This window comes from Cervus canadensis, chromosome 26 (genome assembly GCF_019320065.1).
Source record: "Cervus canadensis isolate Bull #8, Minnesota chromosome 26, ASM1932006v1, whole genome shotgun sequence".
NCBI lineage: Eukaryota > Metazoa > Chordata > Mammalia > Artiodactyla > Cervidae > Cervus > Cervus canadensis.
Genome location: NC_057411.1, coordinates 39,415,856 through 39,441,209, shown reverse-complemented (window position 1 = coordinate 39,441,209; position 25,354 = coordinate 39,415,856). Strand labels below are relative to the sequence as shown.

Here is a 25,354-nt window from a genome sequence, read left to right as displayed (position 1 = left end):
GCAGAACGGGAGACAAATTCAAAGATGCTAGAATAAGCAAGAGAGAGCAGAAGGAAGGAGGAGGGAACAGATGAAAGGGAGGTGGCGGGAGGTGTCGAAGGCCACCACATTCTGCTGTTCATTTCTATTTGGATTTTGTTCTAATACCCAAGTTGACTTTTGACTCAGTTCTACAAATGCTTTCTGAGTCCCTACTATGTGGCCAGCCCGGTTCTGGGGCAGGGACACAGCCATGGGTAACACACACAGACCTGTGCCTTGAGGAGGAGATTCAGGGGAGGACTCTCCCCTGATGATGATGCCATACCCGTTTCATGTCACAGGTGATGAAATCAATTCTCAGAGATGGAGAGTGACTTGCCCAAGGTCACATAGCACACACGATGGGAGAAGAGGACCAGAACTCAGGTCTCTTCCTTCCTGCCCCTCCTTGCTCAGTCTTGTCAGCCCTTCCTACTTTGCAACGCTCTTAGGAGCATTTGCCTGTAACTTTCTGTGCTTTTAGTTTTAACCTGCAATTATTTTGAAAAAGACAACAAGGAACACAGTGACATTTAGGCACAAATATTATAAATGTGTCTGAGCTTTTCTTTTTCTATGCATAGACACTTAAATTCTTCCCAAAGTCTGCTTCTACAAAATGTTGACTTTTTCTTTGTGCATTTATCATGTGATGGTATCAAAAAATTATTTCCGCAACTTTTGCAGTTTCTACAACTTCTGCAAAGCGGTGTTTTAGGGTCACCTTATTATAATCTCTGATGTAAGGAATGCCTTCACTTACCAAATCAGGTCCTTCTGATCAGACATCAGGGTTGTTTCCAATTTTTACCAACTATAAACAGTGTTGAGGTACTTTTAACATTTAACAAATGTTCAGAATCTTGAGGTTTTGCTCATTTGTATTTGTTTCACAAGTAATGGAAATGACCTTTTTTGTAAGACCACTGGCCGTCTGTATTACTTTTTCTGTGACTTTTGCCTAGGTTTTTATTTTTGACATTATTTTAAAGCTCTAGGAGTGAGTGGCAAGTGTGTGACATGCACTTCTGCACAGATGCAAGCCCTGAGCAAGGAGAGACTGCCTAGACTTGAGGGAACAATGAAAAGATTCTCATACCTGCCACCGGGGGTGCTCTGGGGCTGAGAAGCTGACCTGAGCACTTTTCCTGAAGCCGCTGCCACCTGGAGTGGGGGATCTCAGCTCTAGGATGACAGCCTGACACTGACAGAATAAGAGAGTGACTTTTAATCTCTGTACAAGCCAACTTGTTACCCTCCAGGCCAGGCAACAGCCCTTGGGCTGTCCCCTGTGGCAGCGATCATCATGTCTGTTTCCCCTACAAGCCTTTGAAGAGCGGGGTCACCTCTCCAGCCCCTCATGTCCTGGCATGGTGCCTGGGACATGAACACTGTCTGGTGCACACTTGCTAAAAGCATTCGTACATATCTGAAGATGAGCCTTGCTTATCCTGCAAAACCGGCTTCCCTGGTGGCTCAGTGGTAAAGAATCTGCCTGATACGCAGGAGATCGCCTGCAATGCAAGAGACACGGGTTCAATCCCTGGGTCAGGAAGATTCCCTGGAGAAGGGAATGGCAACCCACTTCAGTATTCTTGCCTGGAAATCCCATGGACAGAGGACCGTGGTGCGCTGCAGTCCACAGGATCACAGAGTCAGACACGACTTAGCAACCAAACCACCAACATCTTGCAAGCCAGAGTCCTTTTAAATTTTCTTTCCCCTGGGATCCTGAGTAAACACTCCCTCCCCAAACTCCTCTCCAGGTCTGGACTTTGTCCTTGAAATGACTGTTTCTTCAGGGAGCTGAGTTCCAAGGAATTTGCTCTAGAAACTGTATACTATGTGATCCTAGGTAAGGCAAGTGCCTCCTCTGTGGGGTTGGAGGCAAGGACACTGACCCCCTGCCTGGCAACCTCCAAGCATCGAGGAGGTCCTGTCTGGGAAAGTGCTTTGTAAATATGAAGCAAATAAAATATCCTCTCACAAAGATCATCCTCACCATAATTCACACCATGACACCCAGAGTCTTCAGATGTAAGTAACCAAGGGAGAAGGGCCTGGGTGGAAGCACCCTAATAATTTGTAATAATTTTCTCTATGACACTCACTTGCCAGGGGCTAGACCGCCCTCTGGTTTCCCACTTTCTATACCTCACTTCAGCATTGCCATCTTGAGGTGGTCCCTTCGGCCAGAAGCTTCTATTTCACATGGGCATGAAGCAAATATCTCCTTTGGGTCATCTATTCACTGAGTCACTTGCTCGCCAAGCATCTCACAGCCTGTGTCCAGGGACTGGGATTTACAGCTGAATGGTACCCAGTTGGTGATGATGAGGAAGGCACAGCTGTGGGGAGGTGAGCAGCCAAGTCTGGCACAGTGAGCATTAGGGACCCTAGGGACGGGTCATGTCATGATGGGGACACCAAGGAGAGAGTGAGCTGACATGAAATCAGGAAAGTCTTCCTGGAGGAAGTGGCATTCTCACCAAATGTAGAGAAAGAAGCAGGGGTTTACTGAGAGGCCAAGGGGAGCAGACAGTGGAAGCCTTTAGACCCAGGGAAGGTGAGCAGGCTGGAGGAGCAGGAGCTCAAGGTGGCTGGACTGGGCTGGAGGAAGGGCTCTGCGGTGAGCCTGAATACATGGCTGGAGAAGCAGGGCCCTGAATGCCGTGATTAGGAGTTGGAGCTGGAGCCCCAGGCGATGGAGCTGCTGGGGGCTCGCGAAAGGAGATCATTTGGGTGTTACACCATTATCCACAGAAAGGCACTGAAGACCTGCTGTGGCTCTTAACCCCTCTGGGTCTCGCCCCTTTGGAAATGCAGTCAGCCTTGGGAATCCATACAAGCATGCAATGATCTCAGAACTCCAAGTACAATTCCATAAATGCACAGCCCCGGGTAAGGGGCAGACTGAGACCCTGAAGAACACTCTCTGGCTTTACAATGTGGTTATCAACACGTTGGAGCATTTCAATTTTAAAACTGCAGGCACTGCTCCTCCATTAGCTGGTGAATGGCTGGCACTTCGAATCGCCCAGCGCCCCCTCTGCAGGATTTCTTCCTCTCCAGGTGGCCCTTTCTGACTCCAAGGCTTGCAGAGTCCTGGCTGTCAGTGCCCCCTGAAAGGAGGACAGCCTGGAAGACTGTGACATACCCCGTGGCCCTGGGTCCATTCCCCTCCCAAACACCAAGGTCCCCAACAGTGACCCACAGACTGTCAGGCCCCTCCCCCTTCCTCTGTCGGCACCCTCTTGCCTTAGGCGGTCTTGTCGTCCCGTGTGGGCAGGGGTCTTGTCTTACTTCCCAGCCCCAGTACTGAGCTCACCACGTCATGTGGAGTGGACACCTGTTAAACACTGATTACTGACCCACCGACCAGTAGTTACTGGAGGAACAAAGTATGGCACCCCCCAGTGCACCCATCCGCCGGGGCGCAAATCCTTCCCCATCACTTAGTATCTGTGGGAACCCTGGGACCCTCCATGCCGCCACTTCCTCATCTGTAAAGTGGGGATAAAAGAGCACCTCCCTTGAAGGACGCTGAGGGACAAAAGGAGTGGACAACACGTGCAGAGCACCAGAGATGGCATCTGGTGCAAAGATCCCCTAATAAACACAGGGGTCATTTTGTACCCACAAGAAGCTGGTGAAGAAGCACATGAAGTTGGTGAAGAAGCACATCAAGGAACTAGAACTGACAGTTCTACCATCTCATGGGGCCTCTATAACAATGCATCCAGTAGGATGCACTGGATGTGTCCTCCAGTGTCCTTCCAAACTTCCTAAGTTGATGTCCCAACCCCCAGGACCTCAGAGCATGACCTGATTTAGAAATACAGTCCTTGCAGACAAAGTTAATTAGGATGGGGTCATTAGGGCGGGCCTTAATCCACTGTGACCAGTGTCCTTATAAAAAGGGGACATTTGAATACAGACACATATAGAAGGAAGACGACGAGACACAAGGAGAAGACAGCGAAGGAGAGAGGCCTGGAACTCATCCTCCCTCACAAGTCTCAGAAGGAATGACCCTGCAGACACCGTGATCTCGGACTTCCAGGCCCCAGGACTGTTGTTGAGATCACTCAGTCTGTGGTCCTTTGCCAGGGCACTGCAGGAAACCCTCATAGCACTTAGCTCTCTATTCGATCAACAGGGAAGTCAAGGCATAAAATGAAATGACGTGCAAGGCTCCTGGGGCTCCCGGAGGGCAGGGCCAGGCTCCGGGCCCACAAGGTCAGGGGACTTGGCCCTGGCTGTCTCCATCTGGGAGAAATGCTAATGTCTGGAACAAGAAGCTGATCACCCAGGTGCCGGGCCCCCTCGGAGGGACCATCAGAAACGGATGGGAGCCCTCCTCTTGGAAGCGAGAACAAGCCATGCAAGAAACACACAAACCATGATGAAACAGACACCGACAGCCGAAGTAAGCCCTTGCCAATAACACTCTCTCAGACAAGCTGCTAGATTGCTAAAAGCCAGAATCAGTGACCATCCCATGACATTTTATACTGAAATGGTCCCCAACATTTGTTCCAGGTTTAAAGGGCTCGTGCATTCATGCTCCAATGGATTCTTCACTCTGACACACGCCGAAGGCAGCAAGTGCTGCTGGCCCTTCGCCCAGCAGAATCCACAGGGGTTAAGGCCCCAAGTTCACAGGGTCAGAGATGACAGGGAACCTAGAACATCTGAGACGCAGGCTGAAAGGGGCCTGAACCCACCCCCGGGGCCCCAATAATAGAGACTCAGACACCTGTGGCCCTCCCTCCCTTCTTGCACTTGATAAATATCTATCAAGCTCCGTCCCATGTCAAGTGCTGTGCTGGAGCTGGGGTTGTGGCAGAAAACAGAGAGGACCTGGAGGATTCTGTGTGTGGATGGAAGGAAGCAGGGAGGAAAGGAAGGCTGGTGACAAAGAAGGAGGGGTGGGGATGGGGGCGACACGGGGCACCTCACATGGGGTGGGGGTGGGGTCCTTGCACTTGCACGACCACAGAGGGTGACACGAGTCCACGTATGTTTCCGTGGGCTGTTACCATGCCAACCTCCCTGCCCGGGGCGGTCTTTCAGGACGACTATGAAAGCAGCCTGAGGATCCTGCCTTCAGCAGCTCACCCTGCGGTTCACGGGCACTTGCCCCAGAGAGGCTGGGCCTGGCGCCAAGGACATCTGGGCCTTGATGCCAGGCCCCAGGAGGCCAGAGGAGGAAACACTACCTGAAGGATGCCGAGGAGGAGAAGGCGAGGCCGGAATCATCGCTGGCCACTGACAGCACGGTTGTGGGCTGAATTGTGTCTCCTAAAAGTCAAGTTTAAGTTCATACTGCCCCCCGCCAGTACCTGTGGCTGTGACCTTGTTTGGTAACAGGGCCTCTGCAGATGCCCTAATGACCTCCCTAATAAGGGTGAGGTCATCCTAGAGCAGGCTGGGCCTTGCCCATCTCACCTGCCCCTGCAGACTGACCTCCAGCCTCTGAAACCAGGCAGAGGTTCTCAGCCCTTTGGCCGAGAGAACCACACCTGGGGACAGCTCTGCCCGAAAGCCGCCACAGTGCTCTCTGTCTCCCTTGGCCCACGGGCTGCTGTGGTGGGGGAGCTGGTGATCACAGGGCCTTGTCCCACTCCAGGGCCTTGTCAGCCTGTGTTTCCATCAGCATCTCCTGCAGATAGGAGGAGACAAATCGCAGTCACATTTAACCGGCTCCAGGGCTTCCCAAGTGGTGCCGAGGTAAAGTACCCATCTGCCAGTGCAGGAAACATGAGATGCAGGTTCAATCCACGGGTCGGGAAGATGCCTTGGAGAAGGAAACGGCAACTGACTCCAGTATTATTGCCTGGAGAATCCCATGGACAGAGAAGCCTGGCAGCCTACAGTCCATGGGATTGCAAAAAGTCGGACAAGACTGAAGCGACTTAGCACGCAGTGAAGCCTAAGCTCTTGGGGCAAACAAAAAGACAGGAGAGAGGAAATCATGAGGTAAGCAGTGTGAGTGATTCCATCCAACCTCCGCTGGACGAGACAAGCCCATGAAGACGTGATGGTGAAGGTGATGATGGTGACGGTGACAATGATGCGACAGAATCTAAATCTTACCGGGTACCAGGCTCTGTGCCAGGGCCTTCCCTGCACTTTCTCATCACATCCTCACAATCACACCAGAAGCAGGTCTCAGTATGGTGCCCATTTCACGGTCGAGAACACTGAGTCACAGAAAGGCTTAGTAACCTGCCGGACTTTATCACGCCTGGTAAGAGAGAGAGCTGAACTGCTCTGTCCACTTGGGGTCCCACCTGCCACTTAAAGCGTGAGCCTCGCACCCCAGTGTAAGTGGTTCCCATGTTTAAGCAGCATTTTCTATTCCACAGGCCCCTACTCCCTCTGCTACTCATCTGATAACGGGCCAGCTTCTCCTGATGTTAGAGGCAGAACTGGCTGGGGACCACACTTGATGGGCAATTCAGGGAATTTTCGAGAGACTTTTGACTGGGCACCGCAACCTCCAGCAAAGTCTTGAGAGCATGAGCCCCTTGAGAGACGCAGTTCTCCTCAAGTTTCCTTGAGATTTTTCAGTGATAAGGCCTGAAACATCTAAAAGCCACAGATGTCTGTCAACAAGGGGCTTATAACGGATGGCACCCAAGCTACTGAATGCAGCCACTGACGCGGCACCAAACTGCTCAAGATCCAGCTCTGGCCCCAAGGTCCCAAGGTAAGGACAGCATCTTGGAGTCACAGCCCTGATCTGGCCCGTGTCCCCTTGCTGGCCTTGATTCTTTGGAGACCCTCCTGGGTCTCAATTTCTCCATCTAGTCAGTGGAATTGCACCTGGCTTGCAAGGCTGCTCTAAAGATTAAATGAGAGAAGTAAAACGTACAAAATATTTACTCATCACTAAAACATTTAGGTGTTCAGCCTTTCCCTTAGATAAAAGAGAGAGTAGCAGGGCAGAGAGATTGGGAGAATAAACGATGTAAACCAACAGCCTAATTTAAACTCTTACATTTAGGAAAATTACAGAAAGGATTCTAAAGGACAATTTCCATCTCTATACCATTTATTTTCTGAAATTACAACAAGGTGCCAATATCAAAGGTACACTGTTTTCCTTTTATCTGATGAACCTAACGGAGGAAGAACGAACGGGACACGCAAAGGTGACACTGGCAGGATGAAGTACTAAAAAGAGAAACTGTGATCGCAGACAAACTCATTATTAAAACAATCTAGGTGGGACACACTTCATGATCGTGAGGAAACTCAAGTTCCAGTTAATTTGAAATAGACTGTCCAGGCCGGAAGATAATAATGATTTTTTTTTTTCAATGAGCCATCTTCTTTGGGCTAAGGTGGCTTCCTGACTTTTCCTTAAATGCAAATTGAACCAGTGGGATCCTGATCTTTTGGAGGGAGCTGAATTAACTCTCCCTTTACAGGGAAGCAGCCTTGTGTGGGAGAAACTGAGCACCCTGGACTCACGTGCCGTGTGGATCAAATCCCAGTTCTGCCTCTTCTGAGCTGTGTGGCAACAGGCCAGTGCACTGCCTCTCTGAGCCTCAGCCTCCTCCTCTGCGCAGTGTGGACAGTGATAATACCCGCTTCACAGATTTATGAACATTAAATGATGCCTTTGAAAACACCGCAAGGTGCCAAGCACATGGCAGGAGTATTATTAAACACACTTTTTTGCTCTTCTAATCAGTTAGATGATAACATAAGTGTCCAGCCTGCCCCTGGCTCCAGAGCTTTAGAAACTTGATCAGGGTCACACAGCTAGTAAGCAGGAGAACCAGAAAGGGGCCCAATCCTGCATATTCTCTACTGCACCAGCCTTGGGGGGTCTCCTGTGTGCTGCTGCTGGGGTGGCAGCTACGGAACCCATCTGACCTGGACCTGCCCTCGAGGGGCTCACAGTCTAAAGAAGCAGAGATGAAGACACACATACAGGACCACCAGGCTGGGAACGGTGGTCACCTCTGGAGCTGTGAGCGAGGTGGGAAAGACTGACTGCTTTCCCAGGGAGAGGGTGGATTGGGGAGACAGGAGCATAGGACAGTTACTTTATACTACATGCGGAAGAGAGCACCTGGGGCCTGGCACAGGCAGGGACCCATGAACTGTCAGATAGATGGATGTACAGGAGGGACAGATGATGAAGGATGAAAGGTAGCTGGTTGGCTCCCTGGAGAGTGCTGGATGCAGAGATGGAACGGTGAATGAGATGATGGAGGGTGGGTAGAAGAGAGAATGGATGGGTGAATGGGTGGAAAGGTGGATGGGTGGTTGAGCAGGTGGACAGATAATGGGGAGGTGGCTGGATTGGTGAATGGGTGAGTGAAGTTGTATGGGTGGACGGGTGACACCAGGTGGGTAGATGGGTGGATGGGTGAGGGGATGGAATGAGGGAGGGGTGGGTGGGGATGGTGGTTTGGAGGGGCGGCTGAAGAGGAAGACTGGGGAATGAAGGAGTCCATGACTTGACTAAGTGGCTGGGCAAGAAAGTTAAGAGGAAAGCAGAAAATCACTCGCGCCCTGGGTTGTGGTCACTTACCAGACTACGGGGACCAGCGGGGGCCTTGCTGAGCGCTCTCTCCCCGGGGTCCTGGGCTCCCAGTTCCCCCCGCAGGCTCTCGTTGTGCTGGGTGAGCTCCTCCACCTGGGCCTGCAGGCCGATCTCCGACAGCTTCAGCCCGTAGATGCAGCAGCGCAGCTCTTCCAGCTGCCCCCGGAGCCGCCGCTCGGTGGCGCGCTGCTCCCGCAGCCGGCGCGCCGCCTGATCCCGCTCGCGCTCGCCGCGCTCGGCCCTGGCCCGCAGCGCGCGCAGCTCCGCGGCCCCTTCGGGGGCGCCTCGGGGGTTGACCGGACCCGGGGATCGGGGGCCGCCGGGGTTCGGGGCGTCCAGCTCGGCCAGCAGGAGGCCGGCGGCGCGGCAGAGGCGCCGCACGTCCAGCTCCAGCCGCTGCACCTGCGCCCGCAAGACGCGCTCCTGCTCGCGCACCAGGCGCAGCTGGCGCCGCTGGGTCCGCCGGCCGCGCTCCAGGGCCGCCGCCTGCCGCCCCAGCGCCGCGTCCTTGCGCCGCAGTCGCTCCCGCAGCCGCCGGACCGCGCGCTCCTTCTCCCGAACCTACGGGTTGGCGGTGGACGAGGGCGTCAGGGAGGAGGCCCGGGGTCTCACCGAGCCTGTCCGTATTTGAAACTTCGATATTTTGTTGTTCAGCATGCCTTTTCTTTTCGCATTAATTTTTGCATTAAAATATTGCTTCGAATATTATTTATCTCAATGACTGTTACTGGCGCCCTCTTAAATGTTGCCCAGGACGCAAGTGCCTTCCTTCACCTCCTCTTGAGCTCCAAGGACTCAGGGAAACTTGGTCAGGATGGGGATGGGTTGGTGCACACTGGGAGGGCCAGTGGTTCCAACGCGGAATACCCCCACACCAGTTTGAAAAGAGCTGCCACCTGGACCCCGCCGCCCCCGTGTCGCTTCTTCCACGCCAGAACCTCCCAGACCTCTCCGTTGCCCCGTGCCTGAAAAGTCCATGCCTGGTCCAGTAAGGGTCAGCTGACCATGACTTCTGGCCGAGACAAGATCAACAGTGTCTCAAGCAGCCATTCCTTACTGTGAATACGACCCTGGGAGCTACTGAGAAGTGACCTGCAGAATGTCAACCGGCTAAAAGTCACTGATCTACCACGTGTCTGTCTCAAACATTTTCGTTTCTGCATGGCTCCCTGCCTGTCCCAGAACACACCTCCCTGATCTTAAACCTTGACCTCGCAGACCCATGGGCTGTACACTGGACAAGGGTGACCCACTCCCTGCAAAAAAACAGGGTCCTGGCCTAATATTCAGAATTAATTTACGCACCTGGGTAGGCCTGCCTTACTGTTAAGATTTCTTTCAACCGTTAGTACCTGTGCATATATTCCTTAAGAGCTTGCAGAAGACAAAACAAAGACGAGCAAATGAGAAAGAGGAAACCTGAGAACAGCTTGGCAGACTTTGCTTTTAGGGGGAATTGGGGCAGATGAAACTGAAGTCAGACTCCCTGCAAGGGCTGCTTGACAGTGCGAATCCTGTAGTCAGTGATGCTTGGAGCCCAGAGCTCCACTACCTAGACGGGTCTACCTCAATCACCTTTGGGAGTGACTACAGGTCGCCACAGAAAAGAGGCGTCTTTGTATGCAAGTGATTACAGCGAATATAGACAACAGTAGGGCAAACTGTCATTTGGCAGATATCAGGTACAAAGGGCAGAATTCACGCACTCCTGCAAACTTGCTCTGAAATGCAGATAGTTCCAGGCAGAAGTGGAGAGTGAGCATCTGGCCTGGGTTGAAGCTGAGCCAAGTGATCTCCGAGGGGGTCCTGAGCCAGCCCCCTCACCACTCTGAACATCTGCCCTTCACCTGGAAACAGGGTTTTGTGACAGGACACTCCCAGGAGCATCCTGATGACAGGAGAACGCAATGCAAGGAGTGTGGGCCACAGAACTGCAGGTCCTGCAGTGTCTGGAGCTCACTCTCAGCATTTCTCTGGCTTATCACCCTCACTTCTATCTCCCCATCAGAGTATGAACCTCTGGTGATTGCAGAACTTTGCATATATTTTTCAAATTTATTTTATTTTTTTGGCCACGCCATGAGGCATGAAGGAATCTTATTTCCCTGCTAGGGATTGAACTCATGGCCCCTGCAATGGAAGCACAGATTTTTAACCACTGGATCGCCACGGAAGTCCCAGGGCTGTGTATGCTTACCTGGGAAACCCTACTTGTATATAAGGCTTTATTACAGGATTTATTACAGGATTTTCTACAAAGAGATTACATGGTTGATGGCAGGAGCCCACACAACACCACTGTATCTCAGGTTAAAAAGTCCTGGATCTTGATGATGATGGCCTGTGAACCCAGGAGGAAAGACTCACCTTTCTGCACCTTAAAGTTCAATGTAAAGGGAGACAGCAGCCCTTGCGTGTCTCTCCCTGGTATCTCAAAGCTAACTTCAATTTAATTGAACTTCTTATCTTCCCTGCTTCACCCCCATTTCCTTTAAAAGCTAATCGATCTGGTGTTTTTCAAACTTTTTGGACTGCTTCCCACGGTTAAGAAACATCTTTTAAGAACATGGCCTGTTACACAAGTGGCAGGCATTGACAACTGAAACAAGCTTCATGAAACAGCACTCCCCTTCACACACACGATGATGCCCTTTCATATTTCCTAGTCAATTCTATCTTTAAATGCGGGTTGCAAGTTACAGAATTGATTTCACAACCCACTGGCGGAAGTCAACCTGCAATTTGACAATTGCTGTGCTCGCCTGTGGGCAGCAATTTGCTATAAGAGGATGCCTCTCAGGATCTTTGGGTCTCTGCCCACCAAGTCTCTGCTCTCCAGCCTTCGTCTTTTCTCCCCTGGAACATTTCAATAAAGACTAGTAATTACAAAAGCAACTAGCGCTATTTAAATGCCTACTGTTGTGAGTGTTTTACACATATTAACTGATGCTGAAGCTGAAGCTCCATTACTTTGGCCACCTGATGTGAAGAACTGACTCATTGGAAAAGACCCTGATGCTGGGAAAGACTGAAGGCAGGAGGAGAAGAGGGTGACAGAGGATGAGATGGTTGGATGGCATCACTGACTCGATGGACATGGGTTTGAGCAAGCTTCGGGAGCTGGTGATGGACAGGGAAGCCTGGTGTGCTGCAGTCCATGGGGTTGCAAAGTGTTGGACACAACTGAGCGGTTGAACTGAACTGAACTCTCTTAAGGTGTGTATGTGCTTAGTTGCTTAGTTGTGAATGACTCTTTGTAACCCCATGGACTGTAGTCTACCAGGCTCCTTAACCATGGGATCCTCCAGGCAAGAATACTGGAGTGGGTTGCCATTTCCTACTCCGGGGGAATCTTCCCGACCCAGGGACTGAATCCCTGTCTCTTGCATCTCGTTCACGGGTAGGTGGACTCTTTACCACTGTGCCACCTGGAAAGCCTAACTCCCTTAAATCAGACAACAATTTAGGAAGGTTGGTACTATATCATTCCCATTTCACAGATGAGGAAACTGAGGCCCAGAGAGGTTAAGTCACCTGGCCTACATCACAGAGCTTGTGAGTGGTAGAACCAGGGTTTGGCTCCAGACATCTGCCTCCAGAGCCAAATCCCTTAACCACCCACTTCTTCTCCAGTTATGTTCTAACTTGCCCCCTCCCTCCACCACCTCTCTCTCCCATTCAATTAGAGTGATAGCCCCGAAACCTTGACTTGAGCTTCTCCTGCTCAAAGTCCTGCTCCCCCTTGCTTTCAGACTTTAGGTCACGCCATGGCCCTGACAATCTGTCCTCCCTGGGACCCTCCTGTCTTAACTCCCGGTCCTGCCATGCTCTTCCATACTTCCGTGCCTTGCCCAAGCTCTTACCCACCCTTGCATGCTATTCCCGCAAGGCCCAGCTCACAGGGCCCAGCTCACTGTAGCCTTCCCTGCTTCCGAAAGCACACTGTTGCCCGCACGTTTCCTCATGGCTCCATCACCCAGTTTTGGAGTTACTTGTGCCCCACCTGTGTCCCTGCCCACAAGCCAGCTCCTGAGGCCAGAGACCCGGCATCAGTCCTTCTCCTTGTCCTTAGGCCAGAGCTGGCTCCCCTGATGTCAGGCACCAGATCCACAGAGCTCCTAGTGGGTGCACAGCCCCCACAGGCCAGCCAGTGGACCCCAGCCAGAGCCCTGTGAGGGCGCAGGGCAGGACGCGAGCCCCATTTTACAGATGGGGCAGTTGAGGCCCAGGGAAGTCACATGACCTGGCCCGGGTCCAGTGGCCCCTGCCTGCACTGTTAGAATTGGGACCCCTCTCACCCCTCCTGTCTGGCTCTCCCGGCCCGCCCCATGGTCTATATTCAGGCGCAGCTGCTGCCACGTCCAAACCCATAGAGTGACTCTGCTGGGACAAGGAAAAAAGTGCTGGAAAGAAGGAGAAGGGGCTGTGTACCTGGCTGGCAAGCTCCCCCTGCAGTGCGTCCAGCTGCTCCTGGGCCTGGAGAGAGGCGCTTCGCTCCTGGGACACGCGTGTGCTCAGCTGGTCCACCTTCTGGAGGAGGTTCCTCTCCGACAGCTCCAGCTCCTGAATCCTGCACATCGAAGCAGCAAGGAGCTTTCTCAGTGTTGAGTCCTGCCCCGGCCACAGGTGCGAGGCCTCGCACCAAGGCCACAGAAGCAGGGCCCAGAACCAAGGACACCTCCGAGGCTAATTAAGCCCCTTTGTAACTTGCCAAAAAGCCCCCTGACCATCACTAACAAGCTTCCTGAGTCCCAATTAGGCAAAGATGCCCACTCCAGTAAACACCCTATCGCACCCCAACCAGTCACCTGACACCAGCCATCCAGCAGGAATTGTCTCTGTCCTGAGGCTATAAACACTGGCTACTGACCCACAGAAACTGTCGACTCTCCCCGGCCCATCAGGAGTCTTAGACCTGCTGCACGCACAGTGCGCACTTTATACCTGCTCTTTGCTCCCAATAAACCCACTCTTTTCTGCAGTACTCTGGGTCTAAAGATTCTTTTCCAACTTGTGCTCAGACTGCCCAGTGCTCAGGATGCAGTAAGCGTGGCCTAAGGCTTTCACAGACAGCGGGATCATCTTTTTTTTTTTCTTTCTTCTGTTTTTTGGTCAATTTGATACTCAGACAAAAATAATGACATTTTATAAAACATTCATACATATCTTTTTCAAGATAATCTAAAATACTTCGGGGGCCTCTCTTGAAGAACAAGGCACCAGGAATCTTAACAGTGTTCTCAACCCTTCAACACTAAACCAGTAATTCCCAGTACAGGTCATACTAATGAAGAAGGACTGAGCCCGAACCAAACATCTGCATCGTCTCAATTAATCCTCATGTGGTCAGCCTGAAAGTGGGCTCCTTTTCTCCTATTTCACACATGAGGAAACAGGATCAGAGAGGCCGGGCAACTTGCCCAAGGTCACGCAGCGTTATAGAGTCCAGGCTGCATTACACCCAAAGTTAAAGTGTTAGTCGCTCAGTCATGTCTGACTCTTTGCGACCCCGTGGAGTGTGGTCCACCAGGCTCCTCTGTCGGAATTGCCCAGGCAAGAAACCTGGAGTGGGTTGCCATTCCCTTCTCCAGGGGATCTTCCTGACCCAGGGATCGAACTTCAGTCTCCGGCATTATACAGGCAGGTTCTTTACCATCTGAGCCACAGGGAAGCCCGTGACTCCCAAACTGAGGCTCTAATCCTGTGCTCTGATGCTTTCCACTTGAGCTACAGTCTTGCAAATCTCTTCTAAGGACATGATTAAAATGCAGAAAAAGCTTTTTGTGATTACAAAAACTCTGAATTATTTACTGAAGTGAGAAGTTGGAAAGGACCTGTGTAATAGTTAGGGATGGCTAAGCCTCTGGAAAGCTTTTTAATTATCCAAGGAAGTGCTGAAGTTGTGTCATATGCAAAGTAATACCCAGGCTGGTAGTGAGCCCTGGCCTCAGCTCCATAGACAGGAGAAGCACGTGTGAATGGAGGAAAGCCAGAGGGAAGGTCTGCCTTCCCCTGGCCCCATTGAGAGAGGAGGAGCTGCAATGACTCACTTGTCTGTCTCCTGCCTCGTATCCAGGTCCCCTTCACGTGCCAGTCTTATTTCTGTAACAGATCACCATGAAACATTCACAGCCTATGTGGACAGGCTCTCCCCATCCTCATCCTTCACCCAGCTCCACACCAGGTGACCTGCACCTCCAGGACAGACTTTGCTTCCCTGGGAGAGGACCCAGCTTTGTCTCCCGGCTCTGCCACTCACCAGTCATGAGGCCTTAATAGGGCTCATTCACTACTATGACCCCCAGGATCTTCATCTGTAAGAAGTAACTGCACCTTGCTCTGGAAGTGATTGCGATGATTAAACAAAATGATGCACTGTTATTAATGATTAGGCCAAGAGCCCCCTCTCCTACTCTAGTTTTGAGGCCCTGGGGGAAGGTCTCTAGAGTGACAGAAGGGAGGGTGCCATCTTGTGTAGATTAAAACCATGTTCCTACTAAAATGAACCAGAGGAATCGTGCTTATGCTTAGTCGCTCAGTTGTATCTAACTCTTTGCGACCCCATGGACTGTAGCCCACCAGGCTCCTCTGTCCATGGGATTCTCCACACAAGAATACTGGAGTGGGTTGCCACTCCCTTTTCCAGGGAATCTTCCCAACCCAGGGATGGAACTAGCATCTCCTGCATTGGCAAGCGGATTCTTTACCACGGAGGCACCAGGAGAGGTTAATCATTCAGAGAGTTGGGAGGAGTACCTTCTGATTGATTATAAAATGTGGTGATACCTGAATGAGAAAGAGAAGCCTAACTTTTTTAGTTTTTGAGACCAACCTGAAATATTAAATCTGAGACAATATTTAATTCTGGTATTGTCCCATTACTTAAATTAAGCAGAAAATGACTAATCTCATTGTGTCAGGCTGAAAAACAGCCTCCAAATATAACCAGACTCTGCTCCTTGAGACGTGGGAGCAGGTCTCAAGGGACTGTAGATGTGATTAAGTTAGGTATCTTGAGATGGAGAGATTATGCTGAATTATCTGGGTGGGACTAACTGCAATTATAACTGCCCTCATGAGAGAGTGGCAGAAGATGAGACCACGTGACCACTGAAGCAAGATTCAACACTGCTGGCTTGAAGATGAGGAGCGGCCAGAAGCCAAGGAATGCAGCTATAAGGGCTGGAAAAGGTGGGCACAGATTTCCCCCTACCCCGTGACTGTCGGCCAGTGAGGCTACTTTAGAACTTCTGCCTCCAGAACTGAAAGACAATGAATATGTGTTGTTTGAAGGCAGCACATTTGTAGTAATTTGCTTTAGCAGCCACAGAAAACCTTTTTGTTGTTGTTTAGTCGCTCATTCATGTCCTACTCTTTGCAATCCCAAGGACTGTATATAACCCAACAGGCTCCTCTGTCTATGGGATTCTCCAGGCAAGAATACTGGAGTGGGTAGACATTTCCGTCTCCAGGGAATCTTCCTAACCCAGAGACTGAACCTGCATCTCCTGCAATGGCAGGCAGATTCTTTACCACTGCACCACCAGGAAAGCCCCTAGGACATATAGACACACTCAACAGGTAAGAACTAGACAATGAAAATACCTTTTTCACTGATTAGTGACAAGTTAAAAATATATTTACTCTGTAGAGCTGCAAAGAGTGCTATGAAACCGGGAGACTCCATCAGGGAACTTCCACCAGGAAAAATTGGTGCCTTGTTGCGGCAGTACCACTGGGCAGGCTGCTTGGGTTCGAGTCCCAGCGCCCTCACATGGCTGTGTGTGTGACTGGGGAGAAGTTATTAAATACTTAAGCCAGCACCTTGATTTCCCTACCTAGAAATTGAGGATACCGATATTACTTCATTTAAAATATTTTTTTAAGGATTAAGTCACCCTGTTTATTTAACTTATATGCAGAGTACATCATGCGAAATACCGGGCTAGATGAAGCACAAGCTGGAATCAAGATTGCCGGGAGAAATATCAATAACCTCAAAAACGCAGATGACACCAACTTTATAACAGAAATTGAAGAACTAAAGAGCCTCTTGATGAAAGTGAAACAGGAGAGTGAAAAAGTTGGCTTAAAACTCAACATTCAAAAAGCTAAGATCATGGCATCCAGTCCCATCACTTTATGGCAAATAGATGGGGAAATAATGAAAACAGTAAGCCATTTTACTTTGGGGGGAGCTCCAAAATCACTGCAGATGGTGACTGCAGCCAGGAAATTAAAAGACGCTTGCTCCTTGGAAGAAAAGCTATGACCAACCTAGACAGCATATTAAAAAGCAGAGACATATCTTTGCCAACAAAGGTCCAGGCTATGGTTTTTCCAGTGGTCATGTATGGATGTGAGAGTTGGACTATAAAGAAAGTTGAGCACCAAAGAATTGAAGCTTTTGAACTGTGGTGTTGGAGAAGACGCTTGAGAGTCCCTTAGACTGCAAAGAGATCCAACCAGTCCATCCTAAAGGAAATCAGTCCTGAATATTCATCGGAAAAACTGATGCTGAAGCTGAAACTCCAATACTTTGGCCGCCTGATGCAAGGAGCTGACTCACTGGGAAAGACCCTGATGCTGAGAAAGACTGAAGGCAGGAGAAGAAGGGGGTGACAGAGGATGAGATGGTTGGATGGCATCACCGACTTGATGGACATGAGTTTGAGTAAGCTCCAGGAGTTGGTGATGGACAGGGAAGGCTGGTGTGCTGCAGTCCATGGGGTTGCAAAGAGTTGGACATGACTGAGCGACTGAATTGAACTGAAGGATTAAGCCTGTTGAGCATGTAAACAGTGCCTTGCCCAGAGCTGCTGCTGCTAAGTCGCTTCAGACGTGTCCGACTCTGTGCGACTCCATAGACGGCAGCCCACCAGGCTCCCCCGTCCCTGGGATTCTCCAGGCAAGAACACTGGAGTGGCTTGCCATTTCCTTCTCCAACGCATGAAGCTATGAAGCTAGCACTCAACAAATATTCAGTTATTATTAATTTTGTTGCATGTAGGTTGGAAATGACTTTGTAACAATGATGGTGTTATGGGGTGGGAGTGGGGTTCTCTTTCTCAAATTTCTAACACTGTGGTTGCATTAGTTTTACCATAAATACTTTAAAATTTTAACACTTTAACGGAAGTGAAATCCAATGTACACTATCGATCTTTTACTGTACCTTACCTAGAGGAAATCCATGGCGACATTAGCCTGAAGTCTATATTCACAATTGTGCATTCAGACCCTAGCTTCAGCTCTTAGTGACCCTGGATAATGTAATTCATCCTCTGAGCCTCAGTTTCCCCATCTGGAAAAGGGGCTCATACCACTGTGTGTCACAGGGTTCAAGTAACAGCTATCTTCACCCGTGTGTGGGAAGGCCTGCACTGTGGCCCACGCCACAGGCTCTTGGTAAAAGCCTTAACTCTTTTTCTCCCAACCCTTGCCATGAATCTTGCTTTCCCTTCCACCCTGCTTCTGTGGGACACAGCCCACATTTGGGGAAGGAATGGCTACAGAGGACATGAGAACTGAGGACCCAGCCCACATTTCCCCACAGGTGAGTACAGGGTACCCCCCTTCCCAGGATGGCCTCACCCCAGCCCCAGCCCAGAGGCCCTTCCCCTCCATCACTCATGGTGCCTCCAGGCTAGTCTGTCTCTTCCTCACATGGAAGGGTCTCCTCTGGCAGGGGTTTCCCACCCATCTTTCCCAGGCCTGGTGACCTCATTTTCATTGCCAGGTATAACCAGCTGTGGGTTATACTTTCAGCTCTGCAGGGCTGGGGCTCTGCCTTTTTCAGCTGTCAATCCCTAGAACCTGTGTTTTGGACTGAATGTGTGTATGTGTGTGTTAGCCGCTCAGTCACGTCCGATTCTTTATGACCCCATGGACTGTAGCCTGCCAGGCTCCTCTGTCCATGGAATTCTCCAGGCAAAAATACTGGAGTGGGTAGCCCTTCCCTCCTCCAGGGGATCTTCCCGACAACCCAGGGATCAAACTCAGGTCTCTTGCATTGCAGGCAGATTCTTGAACGTCTGAGCCACCAAAGGAAGCCACTTTGGACCAACTATGTCCCCTAAAATTCATATGTTGAAATTAGCTAACCCCAGTACCTTAGAATGTGACTGTATTTGGAGATAGAGTTTTTTTAAGAGGTGATTTAGTTAAAATGAGGTCGTGAGGATGGGCTTTGATCCCATCTGACTGGTATCCTTAAAAGAAGAGGAGACAGACGTGCACAGAAGACAGAGAAAGAAGGCAGACAACATCAAGCCATGGGGAGCAGTCTCAGAGAAACCAGCTCTGGCCACACCTTAGTCTTTGACCTCCAACCTCCAAGACGAGGCATCAAACAAGAACAGAGGCTTTGGGTAGAGACCTGGATTCAAATGCCCCACCTCTGGACCATGCTGCTTCCACGAGGAAAACAGAGCCTGTGCCAGGAGCTTCCGCTGTCTTCATGCTGTGCTGTGATCAGTCGTGTCCGGCTCTTTGCAGCCGCACGGACTGTAGCCCACCAGGTTCCTCTGGCCATGGGATTTCAGCAGGCAAGGATACTGGAGTGGGTTGCCATTTCCTCCTCCAGGAGACCTTCCTGATCCAGAGATCGAACACACGTCTCTTGCATCTCCTGCCCTGGCAGGCAGATTTTTTTACCGCTGAACCACCTGGGAAGCCAGGAGGCCCAGCAGTGAGAATCAAACAAACACAGGGAATCTGCTACAAAGATGATGGAATGGATGAAAGGCCAGACAGAGCGGACAGGCAACCCAGAGGTTAGCTGCCACTGGGGCCACTTCTGCCCCGGGGGCTGGAAGGACAGACAGAGAGAAGGTGGAGATACCAGGGCCCGGGAGCAGGACCACAGAGGACGCCAAAGGCATGACTGAATGGCAGCCGCTGTGGGAGACGTCACCCAGCGCGGAAGAGTGCGGGGAGAACCCTGACTTCTCCTTCCTCCTCCCTTCAGCGCCTCCCACTGGCTGGATCCACATGAGAGCAGTGAGCAAGGGAGCCTGGGGACAGGCTCAGTGCCTGTGGTGCAGAGCAGAGGATGGGGAAGACAGGAGCCAGAGGCTGCTGTGGGCAGGTTATGGAACGGTGGCTGTTTCACCTGCATCCTCAGCCACAGAATGGCTTCCCTGGTGGCTCAGATGGTAAAGAATCTGCCTGCCAATGCAAGAGACCCAGGAACAATCCCTCGGTCGGGAAGATTCCCTGGAGAAGAGCATGGCAACCCACTCCAGTATTCTATCCTGCCTGGAGAATTCTGTGGGTAGAGGAGCCTGGCGGGCTACAGCCCATGGAATCACAAAGAGTCAGACTCGATTGAGTGACTAACACTTCCCTTTCCTTCAGCCATAGAAACGATTTAATACACCCTTCTACCATGATGAGGAGGCCCCAGGATTCGTAACGTACCCAGAGAAGAGGTCCAAAGGGTATATTTACCTGCTCCTCAGCCCAGACTCCGACATCATGTACTTGTCCACAGCTGCCAACAGCTTCTGCTCCGAGGATTCCAGCTGCTTGCTGAGTGTTCCCGTGTCCATGTCTGGGCTTCCAGCTGCTCCTTCTGGAAAACATCCCTGCTCCTCACCACTCTCCTCTACATCCTGGAAGATCCAGGACGTGTCGATCTTCACATCAACATTCATTATATCAAACCCATCACTGCTGGGGGCTCTGACAACATAACTGAAACTTTTTTCAGTCCGTTCTTTAGCAGTCGGCTCCATCCAGTACATAGTTCATGGGCCAAGACTGAATAAAATTAAGCGAATCTGCAACATTGACTTTCTGGAGATTTCCAGGTGGCTGCAGTGGCTTCAGATTGTGCAGGAAAATATCCTTTGAGGAGGGTAAGAACAGGTGAATTATTTATGAGTGGCAGACTTGGGTTTCACCTGCACAAACGTCATACAATATGAATGAAAGCCTCTCGTTTTACAAGCCAGCATGCCCACACTCACCCAAAGCAGAAAAGCCACTTGGAGTTACAAACTGAATAATGTGTACAAAGATGTAAAACAAAATTTTCAGGCAAGACCATGAGAGTGTTATAGATTCTCAAGAGTGAGGCTCAAGTTTTCACCCAGCAATAAATGATGTTCTAAACTTCCTTTCTGAGTCCAGCAAACATTTATCACGGGCTTGGAGTTGACTAGGTGGAGGGGGAGGGAAGCTAGCACTGCACTGGGCCATCCTGCCTTACTTAGTCCAGTTCTCCTGATAACCCTGTGAGACGGGCATTTTCAGAACCGTTTTAGAGATGATGTGATGAAACAGAGGCTCTGGACGTTAGAGGCGCTTACTCAGGCCCCAGAGATGGGCAGTGGCAGAGTCAGGATTCAAATCCAAGCCTGGCTCCAAAGCTCGAGGGACTGGGCTTCCCTGGTGGCTCAGTGGTAAAGAATCCAGCTTCCAATGCAGGGGACATGGGTTTGATCCTTGATCCTGGAGGATCCCACATGCCACAGAGCAACTCAGCCTATGTGTCACAACTACTGAACCTGTGCGCTAGAGCCCAGGAGCCGCAACTACTGAGCCCACGTGCCCTAGAGCCTGTGCTTGGCAACAGGAGAACCCCCTGCAATGAGACGCCCATGCACCACTAAGTAGAGAGTAGCCCCTGCTCTCCACAACTAGAGAAAAGCCCATGCAGCAATGAAGACCCAGGACAGCCAAATAAATAAATATTAAAAAAAAAAAAGCTCAAGGGGTGAGGGAGGGATGAACCAAGACCCTGAACAGGAGGAAACACATCATGTCGAGTATGGGGAAGCCTGAAACTGGAGAGGTGGTCAGGGAATGACCCATCGCAGCTGGCAGAGGTGGGCAGAAGGCTCCTCCAGGGGGAGGGAGCATCAGGACCAGAGCCCCAGGACAGAGTCAGGAAGGTGAAGGCAATGGGAGCGATTGGGTTTGGCTGGCCCAGTGGACACAATCAAGGGGGAAATGAGGACCCAAGCAGGACAGGTGACTTGGGGCCATATACTTGTGGGCCGTGGCGCCAGGGTGTGGACTGTGGCATCTGTGTGTGGGAAGTGGGGGTCGCTGGAGTGTTTAGAGGCGGGGGGCCTGGTCAGATCTTAGAGAACTGGAATGCTGTGAGGGTGTAGGAGGCAAGAACAGAGGCAGCTGGCCATGGAAGAGGAGCCAGTGCCATAAATAGGCCCAGTGGTACAGGAGTAAACAGAAATTTAAACCAAGAGGCTTGATTCTCTTAAAATGATGGATGTCATTAAAGAGGTGTGTGTGCATGCTAAGCTGCTTCAGTCGTGTCTGATTCTTTGTGATCCTGTGGGCTGTAGCCCGCCAGGCTCCTCCGTCCAAGGGATTCTCCAGTCAAGAAGACTGGAGTGGGTTGCCATGCCCTCCTCCAGGGAATCTTCCCGACCCAGGGATCAAAGCCAAGTCTCTTATGTCTCCTGCATTGGCAGGCACGTTCTTTACCACTAGCGCCACCTGCGAAGCCCCATTAAAGAGACAATGTGTGCTGAGGGCTCCTCTGTTCACAGGGTTCTCCAGGCAAGGATACTGGTGTCAGTTGCCACTTCCTCCTGCAGGGTAAAGAGATGGACGTCTCTAAAAATGATGGATGAGACTTCCCCTGCCCTTTTCTGAGAGGATCTACTTTAGAAAACTTATAGTTCTTCATCTCTTTGAAATACATGTAAATCCTTTTAAAAGTTAAATAAGCCTTTTGCCAGTTATATGACCCAGGAACATCTTTCTCAAGATCCTGGGAGCCATCTCTTTGGCATGCAAACATTCAAGGAAAATAGGACCTCATCTCCCAGTTCCCGTGGGGGGGTCAGAGCCTACAATAGTGGTCACCTGGCTCCAAGTTGCACAACCACCTCATTCTAAACATATGAGAAACTCCATTTTCCTTTGTATAAAACAAATTAACAGAGGGTCACCCCAATATCCAGATGGATTTAGGGTAACATACATGTAATAATGTTGCCAAGTTCTTTTATTTGAGAACAAATTATTGCTTATCATGAAGATCTGTATGAATAGGCTGTATCTCCTTGACTCGTAAGATTATGAATTCTTTTCTGCCTTTGAAAATCTCTTAACAGATGGTCTGTGATGCACATCACATTCTGGTTTGCTTCTCATTTGATAATGATTGTTTTCTTTCTTATCTACCTCAGCAGAGAAGTAGTATGGGTTGGAAGAAGATTGTGTTTTAAAATATACTTCCCAAACATGATGGGAAAAACTTTAAAATTACTCCAACAAGGTCCTATCGTACAGCACAGGGAACTATATTCAACATCCTACAATAAATCATAATAGAAAAGAAAAAATTTAAAATATTTTTCCCCAACAGTGGCCACTGTGTAGGGTGGCTCAGGGGCTCGCAATAGACACGGGGAACTCAGAGGCAGGATGGTGGGGTATCGGCCACAAGGGGGCGCTGTGGGGCAACTTAGATTTCTGGTGTTTCTCTGATGAAACTTTGGACAAATCAGTTCACTTCTCATAAAAGGTAGGGGTGGGAGGTAAAAATAGCACCTACATCAAGAGCTGTTGATGCATAAATGGGTTGCTGTAGGCAAAGCACCCCTGTACAGAGCCCGGCACCCAGTGAACAAAGCGGGCAGACTGTCAGTTGGTGGGCAGAGGCAACACCTTGCAGTTACTGACGGCCTGCCTGGGCTGTGTCCAACTCTGTCCCTTATGTGCCAAGTTCTTAGGCAATTAACTCTGCCTCTTGCAAAACGAGACGAACAGTAGTCTCCTCCTTGCTGCTGCGTGAGTCACTTAGCTCTCCAGTGCCTGGTCCTTTGTCTGGCACAGCGAGTCCCCTAGCCGCCAGGAGCCTCCTCAAGCAGGGGGACTGACTGACGGCTGACTGAGGCAGGGTGACCACCTTTAAAAAAAAAATCACAGTGCCAGGCTGGCAAGGAGGAGGAAGCAGGTAGCCCTTTCTTAGGGAAGCAGCTGGAGTAAAGATGCATCTTGTCTCCTCCCTCCAGGACAGGTAAAGGGCGTTGGAGCCCCCGAACCTCTGCTTAAGAATGTGTCTTCAGACTCTCTGGATAAGAAACTAAGACTGTGGGGTCCATTTGGAATGAACCCTCTGTGTCTGAGGGAGAAGGGCAGGAAGGTGGATTATCACCTCTGCGGGCTTCTCAGAGCTGGAGACCTGGGGGGAGGGGACTGAAGGCCACGGTGCAGCTCTAAGGACAGGGTCCTGCCTCCTCAGCAGCCTGGGTGAGGCTCCCCAGGGCTGAGGGTGGTCACGGGAAGGACACACAGCTTGGCCTGCAGCAGGGGACAGGGGCTCCCCTTCAGAGCAGACGGCGGCCCCAGAGAGGCTGAGCGGTAGGGGAGGGTTGAGAAGGAGGTGAGGAGGCTAGGGGTCTATAAACCCACAGCTCTGCCCCTTGAGTTGGAATTGGGGGCACAGTGTGGGGTCTGTAGGAGTCCCCAAGGTTCTTAGACAACTTCAGGGGAGAAGCACCCCAAACTGGCTGGCTGGGATGCCCAGTTTGGCAGGCATCTAGCAGGGTCTGGTTAAATGGAAAAAAAGAGAAACAAACATGCATTTTTGTACTGGAAACGTCAGGCGGGACTTCCACTCATCACACACTGAATCTGGAAGGCGAGGGGAGAGCAGATCTCCCAGATCCTGAGGCTCAACTGTGTACCTCAAGGATCAAGAAAGAGGGAGGCGGCTGATAGGAGGAGAGAGAAAGCAATCGCCAGGAAGGCACCGAGTGAACGCTAAATTACGGAGTCCAGCTCCCGGGGTGACTAAGGCCCCTCGGCAGGGCCCGCGCATGCGCAGAGCGCCTCCAGTGCTCTCCACCTGCAGCGGCACCTCCCCCCAGCCTACCTCCCAGCCCGCAGGGCCGTGGGCACCGAGTCAGTGCATCTGCGATATAGGACTCAGTCAGTGCAACTCAGAACATGCAGTAGAGGGAGAACAGCCCAGTGCGCCCAGGCCTTTCCTATTTTAGGACTGCAAGTCCTGACCTGGGTACCCTCAATGGCCGGTCACCCGCAGGGCTGGTCCCTGGCCCACACGGCTGCCAGAAGGTGGTGGCGGGGCACATTCTGCCATCTAAACTTCTCTGCTCTGCCCCTCACAAGTTTCCACTGCCAAGAACTGAGGGGAGAGGAGGGGGAGGAGGAAAAGGAGAGGGGAGGAGAGGAGGAATGAAGTGTGAGTTGTGAGGCGAGGGGTGAGGTGTAAGGGTGTAAGAGGAGGGGTGAGGTGTGAGGGTGTAAGAGTAGGAGTCAGGTGTGAGAGAAGGGGTGAGGTGTAAAGGTGCAAGAGTAGGAGTGAGGTGTGAGAGGAAGGGTGAGGTGTGAGGGGAAGGGTGAGGTGTAAGGGTGGAACGGGAGGGGTGAGGTGTAAAGGTGTAAGGGGAGAGGTGAGGTGTAAGAGGAGTGAGGTGTAAGGGGAGGGGTGAGTGTGAAAGGAGGGGTGAGGTGTAAAGGTATAAAAGGAGGGGTGAGATGTGGAGGAAAGGGGCTGAGTTGTAAGGCAACTCTATGAGGGGAGGGGTGAGCGTGTGAGGTTGTAAAGAGTAGGAGTCAGGTGTGAGAGAAGGGGTGAGGTGTAAAGGTGCAAGAGTAGGAGTGAGGTGTGAGAGGAAGGATGAGGTGTGAGGGGAAGGGTGAGGTGTAAGGGTGGAAGGGGAGGGGTGAGGTGTAAAGGTATAAAAGGAGGGGTGAGATGTGAGGAGAGGGGTGAGGTGTAAGGGTATGAGGGGAGGGGTGAGGTGTGAGGGTGTAAGAGTA

General features: G+C 51.0%; 1 protein-coding gene across 2 annotated transcripts in view; it reads right to left on the bottom strand.

The window, feature by feature from the left end:
- Positions 1-25,354, bottom strand: part of C26H4orf50 (chromosome 26 C4orf50 homolog) — a 132,511-nt gene that overhangs the window by 105,992 nt on the left and 1,165 nt on the right. For both annotated transcript variants that reach the window (XM_043448345.1, XM_043448346.1), the window contains exons 2-4: positions 20,039-20,437; positions 13,019-13,157; positions 8,576-9,148 (exon numbers count right to left, since the gene is read on the bottom strand). In XM_043448345.1, coding sequence (XP_043304280.1) covers positions 8,576-9,148; positions 13,019-13,157; positions 20,039-20,334 — 1,008 coding nt within the window. In that variant the 5' untranslated portion in view covers positions 20,335-20,437. The remainder of the gene's footprint in view (positions 1-8,575; positions 9,149-13,018; positions 13,158-20,038; positions 20,438-25,354) is intronic.